The 16,789-nt window shown below is 41.6% G+C and overlaps 1 protein-coding gene across 2 annotated transcripts in view; it reads left to right on the plus strand.

The window, feature by feature from the left end:
• Window positions 1-11,595, plus strand: part of TMEM178B (transmembrane protein 178B) — a 217,643-nt gene extending 206,048 nt beyond the window's left edge. For both annotated transcript variants that reach the window (XM_075855888.1, XM_075855889.1), the window contains exon 5: window positions 733-11,595. In XM_075855888.1, coding sequence (XP_075712003.1) covers window positions 733-983 — 251 coding nt within the window. In that variant the 3' untranslated portion in view covers window positions 984-11,595. The remainder of the gene's footprint in view (window positions 1-732) is intronic.
• The last annotated feature ends 5,194 nt before the right edge of the window (window positions 11,596-16,789 follow it).

The following is a 16,789-nucleotide window of genomic DNA, read 5'->3' on the forward strand; positions in this document are numbered from 1 at the left end:
GCCCCCTGTAGGCAGGAAAGGGTAATACCTGAGGTGAAATGCTCACCGCACCTCATACATGGTACACCCCTGACTGTAGGATATTTTTCTGTTAAATAAAAGACCGTATAGGGAATAGGGGAGATTTATTAATACAGGCGCACCCTTCGATCAGTGAAATAGTATCTCTGCCCCGGCCAGGGTGCAACAATAAACTCTGAAGCTCCCTCTAGTGGCAGCTGCAGACAGCCAGAATTTTATCATTTAAGACCAAAGAGGGAATTTTTTAACACTGGCGTTTCATTCTCTGGCCGTCCATGCGCCGGAAAGTGAAATCTATGGCAGATATGGGATTTGCACCAAGATTTACGTCAGTTTTTGGAGTAAATTATGATAAATTTGTCAGGCCATGGGTAGCACCATCACCTTCTTCTAAGACCTGCCTGTTTTTTTGAAAGTGGCAGCGGAAACAGCTCAAAAGTCGTAATTTTTACTACAAATTGCAACATTTGTGCCGTTTGCAACCTTTTTAGGCCAGAAAACTGGCCCCATCTGTCCATTGGCTGTGTCTGGTATTTAAGTTTTGCTCCATTGAGCTAATTGGGGCTGAGCTGCAATACCATACTCAACCTGTGGACAGATGTGGCACTGTTTTTTGGAAGAAAGCGGCCATGTTTTTCTAATCCTTTAAGGAAAAGTGTTGCACTTGTCTCTGACTCTTTCTAATACTTTTTGTTCTTTGTCTTGCCATAGGCACCTTCTGTATCATTTCACTGTGCACTTGTGTAGCGGGGATCAACTTTGAGCTCTCCCGTTACCCTCGATTCCTGTACGGGCTACCTGATGACATCAGCCATGGTTATGGATGGTCCATGTTCTGCGCCTGGGGGGGCTTGGGCCTAACGTTAATCTCAGGCTTCTTCTGCACATTAGCACCTTCAGTACAGCCCGTCCTGAGGACCAACTGCCCCAAAACACGTCCTGAGAATGGAACAGTGTGCTAAAAACCCTCCACAGAGCACAAATGCGAAAGAAAGAGACGGGCGACCCTACCTTATACTAATGCCTGGAGGACAAATATCTCCTTGTCACCCATCTCATCCATTACAAGGTGGCCATATTTGGATGCCACTGAAGGGTGATGTTGGCACTGGAGAGTCAATGGTAACTTTAGCTCCCCATGATGGTAGAGTCCATATCAAGGATTATGTATATATCTCATTGATCAACGCTTTTGTTTTCTTGAACCATATACTAGATACTCCTTATACCAGTGTCCTATCATGGGGAACTTTTATCATAATGACCATCCTTGTTTGTTATAATATTTTATTTAACATCTACATGTTGTCACTAGACACCTCGGCAAGACACCCTCAAAGAATGGAGCTACTGGGAACCAGCGTGGAAATAATTTCAAACACACATCCCCCAACCACCAACGACTAGGAAAAATTTCCAAAAGAAAAATGTATTTTTTCATTTGACAAAAATAAAACAAAAACAACAACTACTACCCACAACATAATCTTCCCACGTCGACTTATGGAATGAAAATAAACCAATAAATTAAAGTCCAACTTGATGTTTTCCAGTAAAGATGACAGTGAAGTCTGTGAACATGTGGCAAAAAAAATGAAGAAATATAAAGCCGATTCCTGCTCGCTCAGTTGTGGAGTCTCTGCTGCCTTAGCACGCGCCTGGTCTATAGGATGGACTCAAACCAATGCCAGAAGCACAAGGCCAAATTGAAAAGACTTTTCTCTCTGTGCCAGTCCTTTACGCGTCATTAGGACTTTTTTATTGTTTTTTTGTTTTGTTTTGTTTAAAAAAAAAGTCCAGTTCCGTTTTCACGTTCTCAATAGATAAGATGTATGACTCGGACTATAAAAGAGGATTGAGAAACGTTGGGGTTTCAAGTAATAGGGATTGTTAACAGTGGTGGATGTAATACTACTAATTTGAGCATTAGGGTATGTTCACACGCAAACTCTAATACGACTAAAAATACGGAGCTGTCTTCAAGGGAAAACAGCTCCTGTTTTTCAGACTTTTTTTGAGCAACTCGCGTTTTTCATGGCCGTTTTTGAAGCTCTTTTTCAATAGAGTCAATGAAAAATGGCTCCAAAAACATCCCAAGGAGTGACATGCACTTCTTTTTCGCAAGCGTCTTTTCGGAAAACACCCCGTCGGTTCAGAACGCCGTATTTCCCATTGAAATTAATGGGCAGATGTTTGTAGGCGTTCTGCTTCCGATTTTGCGTGTGAACATACCCTTAGAGTCACATAGTACTCAAACTCGGCCTAAAATATCAAAAAAATCCATTATAAAATAACAGTTTTCCTGTCAAATTACTTTTCTACAATGTTGGATCAGAGGATTATCTTTTGTTTGATGTAATATGTCATACTTTCCATTTATGGAGCACTGGAAGCAAGCGCAAAGTAAACAGGCCCTTCCCCATGTATTCTGCCCCCAAAACACTGCAGCTTTTTATATGGAGATCTCAAAACAAATTATGGCTCGCTTCCCACTGCCTACTGTTCGAAAGGAATGTTTGAACGTATGGGTGTCTCTGTAGCAATAACGCTTGACTATTTTGTTGAGAGTAACAACATTGTTTTAACAAAGTAAGACCTCATGCACACGGCCGTGCCCGTAATCACGTGCCGCGATTGCAGGCACGACCGGCCGCCGTATTCTCGACCCGTGCTCCGATACAAAGTATGGTAGCACAGTCCATAAAACACAAACGATAGGACAAGTCCTATCTTTTGTGGTACACTTCTAAGGCTTGGACACCATCCCGTAAATAAACGGGAAGGTGTCCATGGACAATAGAAGTAAATGGGTCCATAATTTCGGACCGTAACTAGACGATTTTTACGGTTGTGTGCATGGGGCCTTACAAAACAAAAATGGCCAGCTACCTTGAGTCCTCAGAAGTGCTTGGACCTTAAAAATCTGATCTAGATATGTTTTAGAGCTTTTAACCGAAGTGTAATCCCACCCACACTAAGTTGCTCAGCACTATCTATAAAGTTTGGTGGCAGCACACACAATGTCCTTTGATTCTAGTATGCCACTAAACCACATTTTTTTTTATGTTAAACTCCTGGAGGACACCAAACAATCCTTTATGGATATCTGTGTATCGTAAATAAGGCAGCTCAAATTTTTCAAAAATATTAATCATCTATATACCTGACCCAACCAAAAAGAACATGTTGATTCTATTTTATTAATGTGTCTGGGAATTAAATCATCCTTTGTAAATTATGTCCAGTCTACAACAGCACAAGAACAACTAAACCAGTACATCGGGATAATTTAGGTATTTGAATAGAAGAATAGAATTATCACCAGCAGAAATAGATAAAAACGTAAAACTTTGGGGCATAACTTAGTAGCCAAAATATCCTACCTGCTGCCACTTATTTATTAATGACGCTACGTAGAAACCGTTGTCCGACGGATCCAAATGGTCCCCAACGGACCCCATTGTCTTATATTGGGATTCATCAGGGCGTCGCAAAGGTCCCATGATTTTTGACAGCAAGAGTAGTTATATGTGTCTGCGATCAATCTATCTATGGTACAAATGGAAACCTGCCCAATATTTCGGGATCATATCCGGGATATCCTTATATAATCATTTAAAGGAGTTGTCCATAATTAGAAAAGCAGTAATACACCAGTCCATGGTTTGTGTCTGATATTGCAGCTCAGTTCCTTTGAAGTTAATGGAGCTGAGCTGCAATACCTTACACAACCTGTAGACAGGTGTGGCGCTGTTTTTGGAACGAAGCAGCCATATTTTTTTTAAATCGTGGAGGAATTTTAATTCCAAAATTTGCATTAGACTGAATAACATACCTAAAGTAATGGTTGAGATTTCTACATAAAAACTGCAGTGTTAGTGGCAACTGGGAAGGGTACCGCAATGGGTACGGTTGTTTGTCATGCTGTCCTTGAATGTACTTATATTGTAGCAAGACTAAATGGCCTACATACTCGGCTGATTAATTATCTCCAAATGTAATAAAGATCACTTATAAACTCCATAACATTTCAAGTTTCCAGAGAATGATGCACACAGGTCCACTCCACTGCAGTAATACGTTCTTCCAGGAAGACTAGTTGTACATAGTAAATCTTTCGTGAGAAGCGGAAAGAACCTTAAAAACACATTAAAGGCGGACCCTAAGGAGCTTGTTATTCTTATTAAAATGTGATCAGCAACAAACTCCCTTAAATCTTCCCTATCACTAATTACTTATCTGAGACCTCAGGTCCATAAATAACAAGTGCACTATTAGTGTCAGTGGAATTAGCTCTACACAGATCAGCTTGTCAACAGAACCATTTCCGTTATTAAAAAAAAAAAATCACAGCGAAAATTTAGTCAATAGACACTTTCAGATCCTATAAGGAAAAAAAATCACAGACTAGGGTATGCTACCATCCTTAAAATTTATTGTAGCTCTTGGAAGGTACTGTTCTTCTTGCGGAGATCCATCTATTGTAGGAGTCTTGAAGGCAATGCTACCTGGGAAAAGTATGCAAATTAGCACTCCTCTAGAAGGAATAAAATTATCTCTAGTGCCACCTGTAGGAGAACCGATACCATCCAATAGCTGCGTCAAAGGTATCTCATCCAGAATCCTACTCTATACTGATGAGGAGCAAAAACTCAGTAGCAGTGCTGACTACAGATGGGTGTCTATGGTTTGGCTGATATCCCTAGTCATGCGTCAATGCTCTTTAATAGGTCAGACATCGACTTTCAGGGTAGCTACCAAAGGTGACTCTAGAAAGACAGTTTTCCTTATGGAGGAGAGATTTTTTTGATACTTATTGTAAAAGTGAACATCAACCCAAGATTAAATAGAACCTGTGGATAGAGGGTCCCCGACCTCCAACCACCCTCTCCATTAGCTGAGGCTGGGCAAAAAAATATACTGGAGAAATCAAATTTTATTGACCTCCTTGAAGGTGTCTGGCAATCATCCACATGCCCCATTCTCCACAGAACGAACAAGCTCTTTTGGCCATCAGTTATTTTGTACTTTTGACCAACCATGTCTAGATTAAGAGAATTAATGGCCAGAGAGGCCCATGTTATGCAAAAATGAAGCTTTAGGAGATACCACCACACAAATTCAGCGGAATCTTAACATACCTACGAAATGTAAATTGTCGTGTCCAGACTCCAATCCTATAGGAAGCATGCACGTCAGGGTAAAAAATATGGACAGCTTAATATGGTTGACCTAAAATATGGTCAACATAAAACAAAGACAGACCAGACTAAACTAGGTCCATTTAGGCTGCCCAACAAAGTCACTAAATTATCTTTTGTGACCACATATGTCATCATGTGATGACAATCACCGTAGACCCATAAAGCCAACTCCAGTGTAGACTCCACAGCTATTGAATGAACCGTCTACCTTGACTTGTCTTCCACCAAAAATCCATAATTTTACTCAAAGGCGATGTTGGTTTTCAAAAATTTGTCTAATACATATTTACTGATTATAAACATTTGGGTTCTCAAGGTAAAGGTGCCGATCAGGTTCTTGCATCTTGCAAGCTCTCCACCTATAACAGCTTAACGCCTCATGCACACGACCGTGTGTGCCGTCCGAGACCCGTCAGTGAGCCGAGAAAAGATAGGACATGTTCTATCTTTTCTTCGGATCGGATACTCGGACCATTTTTCACGGACCCGATTCACCCGCTAAAGTGAATGGGTCCATGAAGACTATCGGGTGCCACTCGGAAGCCGTCGAAAATGGCCCGAGTGGCACAACGGTCGTGTGCATGAGGCATTACATTGTTAAATTTGGTGTATTACGGTGGACTTCAGTGAATTAAAAATAACATGAAAGTTCTGTTGATGATACTACCTTCACACTATGGTCTGACTTGTTACCAGCTTGATGCTCACTTGAAGTCATTACTGACCACAGACTGACTGGGCAATTATACTATAGACCCTGATAGGAGAAGTGCAATCAATGTCATCATCACCAAGTACTATGTCAATCGGATTCATGGTTTCATAATATCAAAGTGAATCTATATGTCAAGTAATGGGCCACAGTCTACAAAATGCTTCAAAAAGGTATATAAAAGTATTTAGGGTACATGTAAGTTTTGAAATGTCATAATTAGGGTCGGACTGTAGCCCAAAAATGTCCCCTACCTGCTACCATTTTAGTACGCACCATCTCAGTCAACTATTTTTGATTCCTAGGTCCGACATTAAGTCCTGCAAGAATATCGGAGCACAATTATTATCGAAGGGCACGTCCAAGACGCCATTGCAGAGATATAAAGCAGCTGCCCATGTACATTAAATTATACAGGGCTGAAAATGGGTTCATTGGCAGATGTTATGGGTGCTACTAAAAGTAGGTCAAGTAGATGGTCTAGAAAGCACTCCAACTTTGCAATCACCCATTGGCATTGTTACCCTTTGCAGCCCCCTTCTGACACTGATATCATTATATAAAGTGGAGTGGAATTGACTTTTTTGATTTTCACAATGCAGATAATTTTTTTCGGGGATAACATGGGAGCATTACCTGGTGTTGACCAATACTGCAAAATTATCCCAAACTCAACACTAAGGGTATGTTCACACGCAGAATCAAAGACGTCTCAAAATATGGAGCTGTTTTCAAGAGAAAACAGCTCCTGATTTTCAGGTGTTTTTTTGTGCCACTCGCAATTTTCGCTGCGTTTTTTACGGCCGTTTTTGGAGCTTTTTTCAATACAGTCTATGGAAAACTGCTCCAAAAACGTCCCAAGAAGTGTCCTGCACTTGTTTTTCGCGGCCGTTTTTTTACGCGTAAAAAAACGCTGCGTCGGAACCGAAAAACGGCCGAAAATAGGTCGTGTGTACATACCCTAACAGTGTCAAACTCCAAAAAGTCATTAATGGATGTGCTGAAGCTTAGACAGTCCCAACCAGGTCTTCTGACTTGACTGACAAGCCTCATTTACAAAACTGAAGATGTATTCTTACTCTTAGCACATGTCTGGCCACAAAATAATCCTCAATGTTTATGAAAGGACAAAATAACAAAAATGGCCATAGACATTAATGATATACGATGTTTTTAGACATATTTTTATAGTATCGGAAACTATTTTTGGAAATGTTTGCACAATTAATTGTTCCCGAGCCGGACATTTGACAAATATGTGCAATAATCCATCTGTGATTATTAGTTATTCATGGGCTTAAAGGGCACTGACAAAGGTTCAAAAACATCAGTAGGTACATAGAGGTCACATTTCAAGCGTAGGCAGCTAAGAACTGACTTTCATATAACGGATGTTTAGACATGTTGCTATAGGGGGTGCTGAGGTAGCAGTCGCACCCGGCCCTGGTGCCTGCGTCAGCCCAGAGGCCCCTCTGCCCCATAAGATCACACCAGTAAATACTGTTACAGATTTTGCATTGGGGTCCAGAAGCTTCAAATTGCATCTCTGAATATGTTTGTAGGAGTATTGCCTAAATGACTTACTGTATGTAATTTACGAGACCTTCCCTGACTATGGACAGCTTATAAAGGTCTAAGGCCAAAAATGTGTACTCCGAAAAAAAGTGGCCCACAAAAAAAAATAAGCATTATTGGTAATGGGCTTCCTACAAAAATATTTCTGTCTGAAAAAAATATGTAAAAAATGAGTTCAATGGATTTAAAGGGGCTGTACAGGATAACAAAAACATGGCTGCTCTCTTCCAAAAACAGCGACACACCTGTCCACAGGTTGTGTCTGGTATTGCAGCCATCACCACAAGGTTTTCTTTTGCATATATCAGAGCTCTGTTGAGGACCAGCAGATGCATTTAGATTTTGTTTTTTGCCACGGTCAACTTTTTCTGCTTATCTTACACCTTTTTGGCAGCTTGTGGCTTAATAAGACAATAGAGAACATCATCAGAAAAGAATATCCGGTAAGCAGAGAACACAGGGCTTCACTGTCACTTTCTGCTGACTTGGCAGTGCTGGGGGAGAACAGCAGAAGACTGTTAAACCTTTTTAGCTCTGGGTTATATAGTGCCTCTAACATAGTCCGGTGCTACATGGACCAGTCCGATTGTAACATGGGCATTTTATGCCTCTGGGATGGAGGGTGTAAAAACATAAGGGATTTTGAATGAGAACTTTTTGCTTGATTCCATTCTGTGAGTTCATTCGCACTTTTAAAAAGGCATCTCTTTCCCTTAAAAAATGTTTGAAAAAAGATTTACCATTAAAAAGGTGGTTTCGTCATTACAGACTTTTTCTATACTGAATCGGCCTGGTAATCAGCTGATCACCATTGGTCTGGCTTCAGAAACCCTCAGCGGCCACTACAGGGGGAATGTAGTATTACACGCCAGTCATTCCAATGATTGGCTGTCTATGTAACACATGGCCCTCCATGGCGGCCATATTCCCCAATTGGGGATGACCAATAACCAATTCCTCTTCAGTAAACTAAACCATGGTCAGGTTCCGTTGCCACAAAATTAGTGTGAGACTCCAGTATTAATCCCCCGCTCTGTGATCCGCCCTCCGTTATTTACCCATTATTTCCACGTGGGTCCTGCTGTGAGAGTGTTTTTGTATAAAAAAAAAAAATGTCTGTACAAATGTAAAAAAATGTAATAAAAAGTAAAATATATAAACTTAACCTATGATGAAGGGGAGTGGGAAGACATCTTTGTGCTTGTAGGTCAAAGCTTTCTGGTGTCTGATGGATGGACTGGAAACCAATTCTTAAGGTGCTTGACGATGTATAAGGGTTGGGTAGCGTTGTGAACACGGCGACGTGTGGGTTTGTTTGCCCTAGAAAAATGCAGCTATTAGTACCCATTAAACCATCCAAATTGCAATCCGGTGACTTTCTTGATATGGAATACTGCCAAAAGGGGCATGGGTGTCCCAAAAAATTAAATAGGGCATTTCCTCTAGTATTTTTTTTATTTTGTTTTTTATTATTTCATATATTATTTTCCTTTTTTCTTTTTACAAAACTTTATCAACAAATGTTTTATTTTATGTGAATAAAGTTCATTAGTCATTGAACATGATTGAATCGGGGGCATCAGACCCACTAAGACGTTTTACAAGCTGACCGCCTGCTTAGAACTTTGCCTTGTTGTTTTTGCTTTTATGATAATTTATTGATACAATTTTTTTAATAGATTTTCTGAAATAAAATCAAAAACATAGAGAAGATAAAGAGAATTATGTTAGGGTCTGCTGAAATTGGGGTGTACCTTGGGAGGACTGGAGGAGTATGTACTTCAGGTGCTGGGAGCCAAGGAGGGTGCCAAAATGCCACCCTTCCTCGGCTAGGGTATTTAGGGTATTTGCCCCGGGTGAAGGAAAGCCTCAATATTAGTCTGTAAATAAACCATCTGATCTATGAAGACTTTACCAAAGTAATAAGCCACAAATCCAATTATTTTACCATCTACATATAAGATTTTATATATCACTTTTATTGTTTTTATCAGTTTATGGTTCTTTTTTAGGTTATACAACACGAGCGTGACCATGGTGGGAGAGATATATAAAAACTGTTGTCAAAAGTAGTCCCATTAGGAGAATCCCTATCCATATGCCCATATGTGATGACAACTTGCGGTCCACACTACCCCCGCACCCCATCCCCCGCCACCCACATGATTAGCAACAATGACAAAAAATGTGGCCATTTTAATCAATGAACATCTTGGGCTTCTTTTGGATAAAAAAAAAAACAGAGACGTCTTTGAATTCGCCATCTTTACTTTGCAAAACTCTCTTAGGGCTCCAATCAAAGAGTCCTATCTTATCATAAGGCGCTATAATGAGGTCAAGAGTAAATGCGCCCCCCTCCCCCGTGACAGATTACATCACGTTAAGAAATACTTAATAAAATAATATTGCTTTAATATTTCTAGCTGGAACGTGTATCACCCTTTAGTCATTGATTTATGATGTTGTTTTTCCTCCATTGCCTGATTTAGTCACTGAGTAATCAGCTTCATGGTACAGTATATCATAATAACAGTGACTCATAAAAGTATATGTATATTCTACCCCGAAGACATGGGCGTCATTACAGAAATAAACAGAATGGAAACTAGGGACGGTTATTCTTTCACTAAGTAATAATCAGCCTCTTTTACTATCCATATATAGTTCTTTCCCGCAACGCGGTCCGCATTTTACATATGCCCTAAATCATATACATATATATATATATATATATATATATATATATATATATATATACAAACATCATTTTTTGTTTGCAATCTAAATAGGTCCAATATTTGGTGCTGATTAATTTCTTAATATATCTTTATGGCAGTTGGAGCAGTTTTTCTGTTACAAAGCTTCAAATCCCCTGCAAAGAATAACATTCTGGCTATCTGCAGCCACCACTAGGGGGAGCTTATGAGCTTACTGCATACATTAAACCTCAATAATATCACAGTATGCAGTAAGCGCCTAAGCTCCCTCTAGTGGTGGCTGCAGGTGGTGACTGAATTTCATCTTTCAAATATATTGGGGGAGCTTATCAAGCAATCTACGGCAGTTTTCTGGCATAGAAAAGGCAAAAAAAAATTGCACAAGAATGTAGTTACTTTTCTATACTTACGCCGCCTCTGTAAAAAACAGTGGATGGGGCTTAGCCGGAGAGAGCCCGCAAATTTACTATAATTTTTGCCAGAAATTGGTGGATATTATAGTGCAAATCCACACCAGCTCATAGCTGGCGCAGATTTGCTTAATTTATTGAGAGGTGTGCGTCTCCTAATAAATGATGTGCATCTTAATCCAGCGTTTTTTAGATTGAGACTGACGTATGAAACAAAATAAATTCCCCCCTTATGGCTTTGGAGCCTTGTATCAAGAAAACGGAGCTCGAAATTAATTGGCAATTAATTTTAGCTTCCCCTAGTATATTCTGCAGGGTTTATAAGTTTAGGTTGCCTAGTAACCACTTGTCTATCTGTCTGGGTGACTACATGTAGCTTTATGTATGATGTGGTTGCAGGAAATTCTATCTGCTGTACAACACGCTGCCTCTCCACGTTACACAGGACTGATGGCAGGAATCAGGCAGCAGGAAATATGATAAGATTGCACACAATATCTTTCCGCTTCAGGGTATAAACAAGCAAGACAAAGGGGAACAATGGCAGGAACATGAAAGATTTGAACTAATTGTGTACTTAGAGGGAGGCCTAGGGGAGAGACTGTGTTATTATAACAATAAATGTATATATAGACACATTTGCATACAATAAATATATAGAATAAAGTGGCCAGGGAATGGTAAGCAGGGGCAGATACATTGTGAAAAGAGGGCGTGTCTTATTTATATAAAACCCCACCCCTGAGGTTCAAGGGGCAGAAGTTATACAATAATGGGTATTACATGGCTGCATCTTTCATGGAAGTGATGGCTTCACGGCAGCTGGACATCTGTCTGATCAATAATCAATCAATTTGTTCATGAAAAAAAAAATGCAAATGATTAAAATGTCAGTTGTGGAATGTAAACTGATTAAACGAACTACCAACAAATCTTAATAAACAATGTTGTGTGTCTGCTGTGCTCTTTCTTGGTGTATACAGATATAACTTACTCCACACCATCAACAGTCCTGCACTTGCCCCTTTAACTTGCACAGCAGTGGAGTCGTAAGTCAAGGGATCAGGCAAGTGAATGGGGCTGAGCTGCAATACTTGACACGGCCTGTAGATAAGAGTGGCGCTGTGTTTTGAGAATAAAAAAGCAGGTTGTCTAGTAATCATCTGACCTCTTGTCTGTGTGACCACCATTCCTTTACATGGAATTACAAAAAGTTCTACCTGCTATACAACAGACTGCCTCTCCACACTACACAGACTTTTAGTTTTAAGTTCCTTATTACTCAGGCAACATGAAATTCTGCAGATTCAGAATATTTATTGCTCCATGAATACTTTTGGATGCAGTAAAATAGCGGGTAACCACAATATTTTTAGGGGAAAAATTTATTTTTGCAAATGTTGCGCGACTTTTTCTCTATAGGGAAACATAATGGTCATGACCCATGATTTCACCGCGGACAAAAGTCACCATAAAGACCTAGCCTAAAAGTCAATTTGAAAATGTGCAGGAACTATTGCAAATGATTTGCTATGTGTTCGGAGAGGCTTGAGTAAGACAATGGTAAAAATTTCAAAAATTGGTGTGGCCAATTTTTTGGAGTAAACCACATTTATTTAGCATCTGCTCACTATTCTGTTCATGTTCTCATGACTCATAGATTTAGTTTGGAGGTTTGGCTCAGTGTACGCCGCATTTAGGGCATGACCACACATGGCGGAATTCCTCCGCAACTGTCCGCATCCATGCCGCACAGAATCTGCGTTGCAGATTCTGCTGCGGATCTGCACAAAATGTGCAGTACATTGATGCGGACTAGCTGCTGCGGACTGCGGGAAAAGTGCTTCCCTTCTCCCTATCAGTGCAGGATAGAGAGAAGGGACAGCACTTTCCCTTGTGAAAGTAAACGACTTTCATACTTACCGGCCGTTGTCTTGGTGACGCGTCCCTCTTTCGGCATCCGGCCCGACCTCCCTGGATGACGCTCCAGTCCATGTGACCGCTGCAGCCTGTGCTTGGCCTGTGATTGGCTGCAGCCGTCACTTACACTGAAACGTCATCCTGGGAGGCCGGACTGGAGACAGACGCAGGGAGTTCTCGGTAAGTATGAACTTATATATTTTTTTACAGATACATGTATATTGAGATCGGTAGTCACTGTCCCGGGTGCAGAAACAGTTACTGCCGATCGCTTAACTCTTTCAGCACCCTGGACAGTGACTATTTACAGACGTCTCCTAGCAACGCTCCCGTCATTACGGGAGCCCCATTGACTTCCTCAGTCTGGCTGTAGACCTAGAAATACATAGGTCCAGCCAGAATGAAGAAATGTCAAGTTAAAAAAGCAAGACGCATCCGCAGCACACATGACATGTGCATGACAGCTGCGGACTTCATTGCGGAACTTTGAATCTCCATTGAAGTCAATGGAGAAATTCCGCCATGAGTCCGCCACTGCTCCGCAACAGACAGAGCATGCTGCGGACACCAAATTCCGCTCCGCAGCCTATGCTCCGCAGCGGAATTGTACGCATCGTGTAAACGAACACTGCTAAATTAAAGTGAAAGTCAATGGAGAAACGGCTCCGCTGCGGATTAACGCTGCGGAGTGTCCGCAGCGGAATTTAAGTGAAATTCCGCCATGTGTGAACCCGCCCTTATAGAGTAAAACCTATTTTCCCTCTAAGGCCTATATTTATGTGTGTACAGATGTAGCCAAGTTTATCTTGACTCGGATAACTTGCTGCAGACATCACACAAAAAAAGCCATTAAAAAAGTCAAGTTAAAAATTCTTGACACTGTATTCAATGCGTTAAAAGTCAAGATAAAGACGGCTACATCTGTATACAAATATACCGCCATATGTCCATACAGTTCTTGCATTAATAGTGATGTACGGTGCCCACCCTGACATATGGTAAACACATATCTAGAGTGCCACGTAGTGCCCATTTACAGCATACAGTGCACAGGTAGTACACAGGGCACCCAGTTCGTGCCATTTATTACCCCGATACATAATGCATACTATATTGCCCATAGTACCATACTGTCTGCATAAAGTGCCAAGCAGAATGCCAAACAGTGCCCAAACAGAGCCATACTGTGCCTAGATAGAGCCAAAAAGTACCAATATAATGCCAAACGACGCCAACATAGAGCCATATCGTGTCCACATAGTGCCAAACAGTGCCCAGAGAGTGCCATACTTTTCCCAAAAAGTCATTTAGTGCTATATGGTGCCCACCGAGACAAAAAGTGCAAAAGAGTACCCACAAAGTACCATACTTTGCCTAGATTAATACGGCATCCAGTGCCAAATTAGTGCCTACAGTCAAAGTTCCATAGTCCCCCAATCAGAATACAGCCGCCTCTTACCACCCCCTCATGCCCCCCGCTGAGAATGAGCCCTCCTGTACTGTGGAGAGTCACGCTTCCCTCTGCTGGCAGCAGCTGGTAAAGCAGGTAATGTCTCATTCACATTAATAGTTTTACTATAAGGACTTTCAGGACTCAGCGGGATGGAGTGAGGGACACCCTGGACTGTAACTGAAGTCTAGGACTGTCCTGCTGGATCTGGGAGCGATAGTTAATTTGCAGGGAAAATTCTGCAGGTGTCATGTTGTATCATTTGAGCGACATTTCGGGTTTTATAAAGATATTATATCATTGCCAACTCTCCCGGAATGTCCAGAAAACTCCCTGAAAAATGGGAGACCTCGCAAATGAGTCAAAAAACCTCCTGGTGCCCCACATCCTCACAACATACCCACCTCTCCCCGTTCCTGCCGTCCTCTTCACCCACAGGCGCCTCTGCAGACAACGGGGGAGGGGAGGATCTGCACGTCTTAGGTCTGTATTTAGGGGGGTCTGTAATCTGTATTTATCTGATCTGCGGAATGTATTTAGGGCTTTGGTGTATTTTCTCTGTATTTAGAGGGTCAGGTCTGGGGTCTGTATTTATTAATTCTGGTGTCTGTATTAGTTCATGGGTTCTGATCCGGGGTCTGTATTTATTTGGTGGTCTGGTGTCTGTATTAATTTGGGGGCCTAGTCTGGGGTCTGTATTAGTTTGGGGTCTGTGTTAGTTTAGGGGGTCTGGTGTCTATTAGTTTGGGGTCTGGTCTGTATTCTTTTATGGGGTCTGGTTTCTGTATTAGTTTGCGGCTCTAGTTTGGGGTCTGTATTAGTTTAGGGGTCTGGTTTCTGTATTTAGGGGGTCTGGTGTCCGTATTAGTTTGGGGGTCTAGTCTGGTGTCTGTATTATTTTGGGGGGTCTAGTCTGGTGTCTGTATTAGTTTGGGGGGTCTAGTCTGGTGTCTGTATTAGTTTGGGGGGTCTAGTCTGGTGTCCGTATTAGTTTGGGGGTCTAGTCTGGTGTCTGTATTAGTTTGGGGGGTCTAGTCTGGTGTCTGTATTAGTTTGGGGGGTCTAGTCTGGTGTCTGTATTAGTTTGGGGAGTGTCTAGTCTGGGGTCTGTATTAGTTTGGGGTCTGTGCTAGTTTAGGGGGTCTGGTGTCTATTAGTTTGGGGTCTGGTTTCTGTATTATTTTGGGGCTCTAGTTTAGGGTCTGGTTTCTGTATTTATGGAGTCTGGTGTCTGTATTAGTTTGGGGTTCTGATCTAGTGTCTGTATTAGTTTGGGGGTCTAGTCTGGTGTCTGTATTAGTTTGGGGTTCTGGTCTGGGGTCTGTATTTATTTATTGGGTCTGGTCTGCGTCTGTAATTGTTTCTGGGTTCTGTAATCATTTTGGGGTGTCATGAAGGGGGTAATGTCCCCTATTTGTGATTTAAATGCCAAAATTTAGGGGACTGTCCTGTATAATGGGAGGGACATAAGGGTATAAATGCTGCAGCTTCGCCCGATGCTTTTGGTAAATACGAGTTCTTCTCATCTTCTAATAGAGCATGAACGCCTCCGCCTGCGGGATGGTTGCAGATTTGCAATCACTTTGTCCCTATCACTGATACGACCATGTACAACATTTGGCTCTGCTACATTGCTGGCAGCGTCAGCCTAAATGTAGCTTTATCTAGAATTGCAGTTATGTTTCTGCGATAATTTCCCTTTTGTGACAGGTAAACAATAATGTGATATATACCTGGCTGTGTTCCTATGGTAACATTTACTGTCATTATGTGCAAGAATAGGGAGCGGGGAACAAACACTATATAAATCACTGCTAATTCATGCAAACTGCATATAAAAGAAGCCGTTGCCTCCGCTGCCATCACCTGACAAATCAGCCCCAAATAATTACCCGGCTCAGCACAATCTGCGACAAATAACAATAAAAATAATAAGAACGTGTCCCTGGCAACGGTAATGTTTATACACGGGAGCTGGGGCAGAGAAAATACATTTGTGGGGTCTTCACCCCTATATTAGATTAAACGGTTATACCACAGACAATAGGTTTATATAATATCATGTAGTTGAGGTCTTTGCTACTAACGGGTATTAGGCTGTATTTATAGTTGCAGCACAGATTGTTGTCCAAATTTCGTATCAGATTCAAACCGCACTGTTCTGTCTCTCAAGGGAGCAGTGGTCCTTTCTGTTTAGATGCAATGCACTTTTCTGCCTGTTGGGGGAGAATTAATAACTTCTGTTTGGATGCAATGCTCTGTTCTGCCAGTTGGGGGAGCATTGGTCCTTTCTGTTTAGATGCAATGCACTGTTCTGCCAGTTGGGGGGAGTATTAACCACTTCTGTTTGGATGCAATGCTCTGTTCTGCCAGTTGGGGGAGCATTGGTCCTTTCTGTTTAGATGCAATACACTGTTCTGCCAGTTGGGGGAGTATTAATCACTTCTGTTTGGATGCAATGCTGTGTTCTGCCTGTTGGGGGAGCATTGGTCCTTTCTGTTTAGATGCAATGCACTGTTCTGCCAGTTGGGGGGAGTATTAATCACTTCTGTTTGGATGCAATGCTCCGTTCTGCAAGTTGGGGGAGCATTGGTCCTTTCTGAATGGATGCAATGCTCTGTTCTTCCAGTTGGGGGAGCATTAATCACTTCTGTTTGGATGCAATGCTCTGTTCCGCCAGTTGAGGGAGTATCAATCACTTCTGTTTGGATGCAATGCCCTGTTCTGACAGTTGGGGGAGCATTGGTCTTTTCTGTTTGGATGCAATGCCCTGTTCTGAC

Source organism: Rhinoderma darwinii, chromosome 3, assembly GCF_050947455.1.
Source record: "Rhinoderma darwinii isolate aRhiDar2 chromosome 3, aRhiDar2.hap1, whole genome shotgun sequence".
Taxonomy (NCBI): Eukaryota; Metazoa; Chordata; class Amphibia; order Anura; family Rhinodermatidae; genus Rhinoderma; species Rhinoderma darwinii.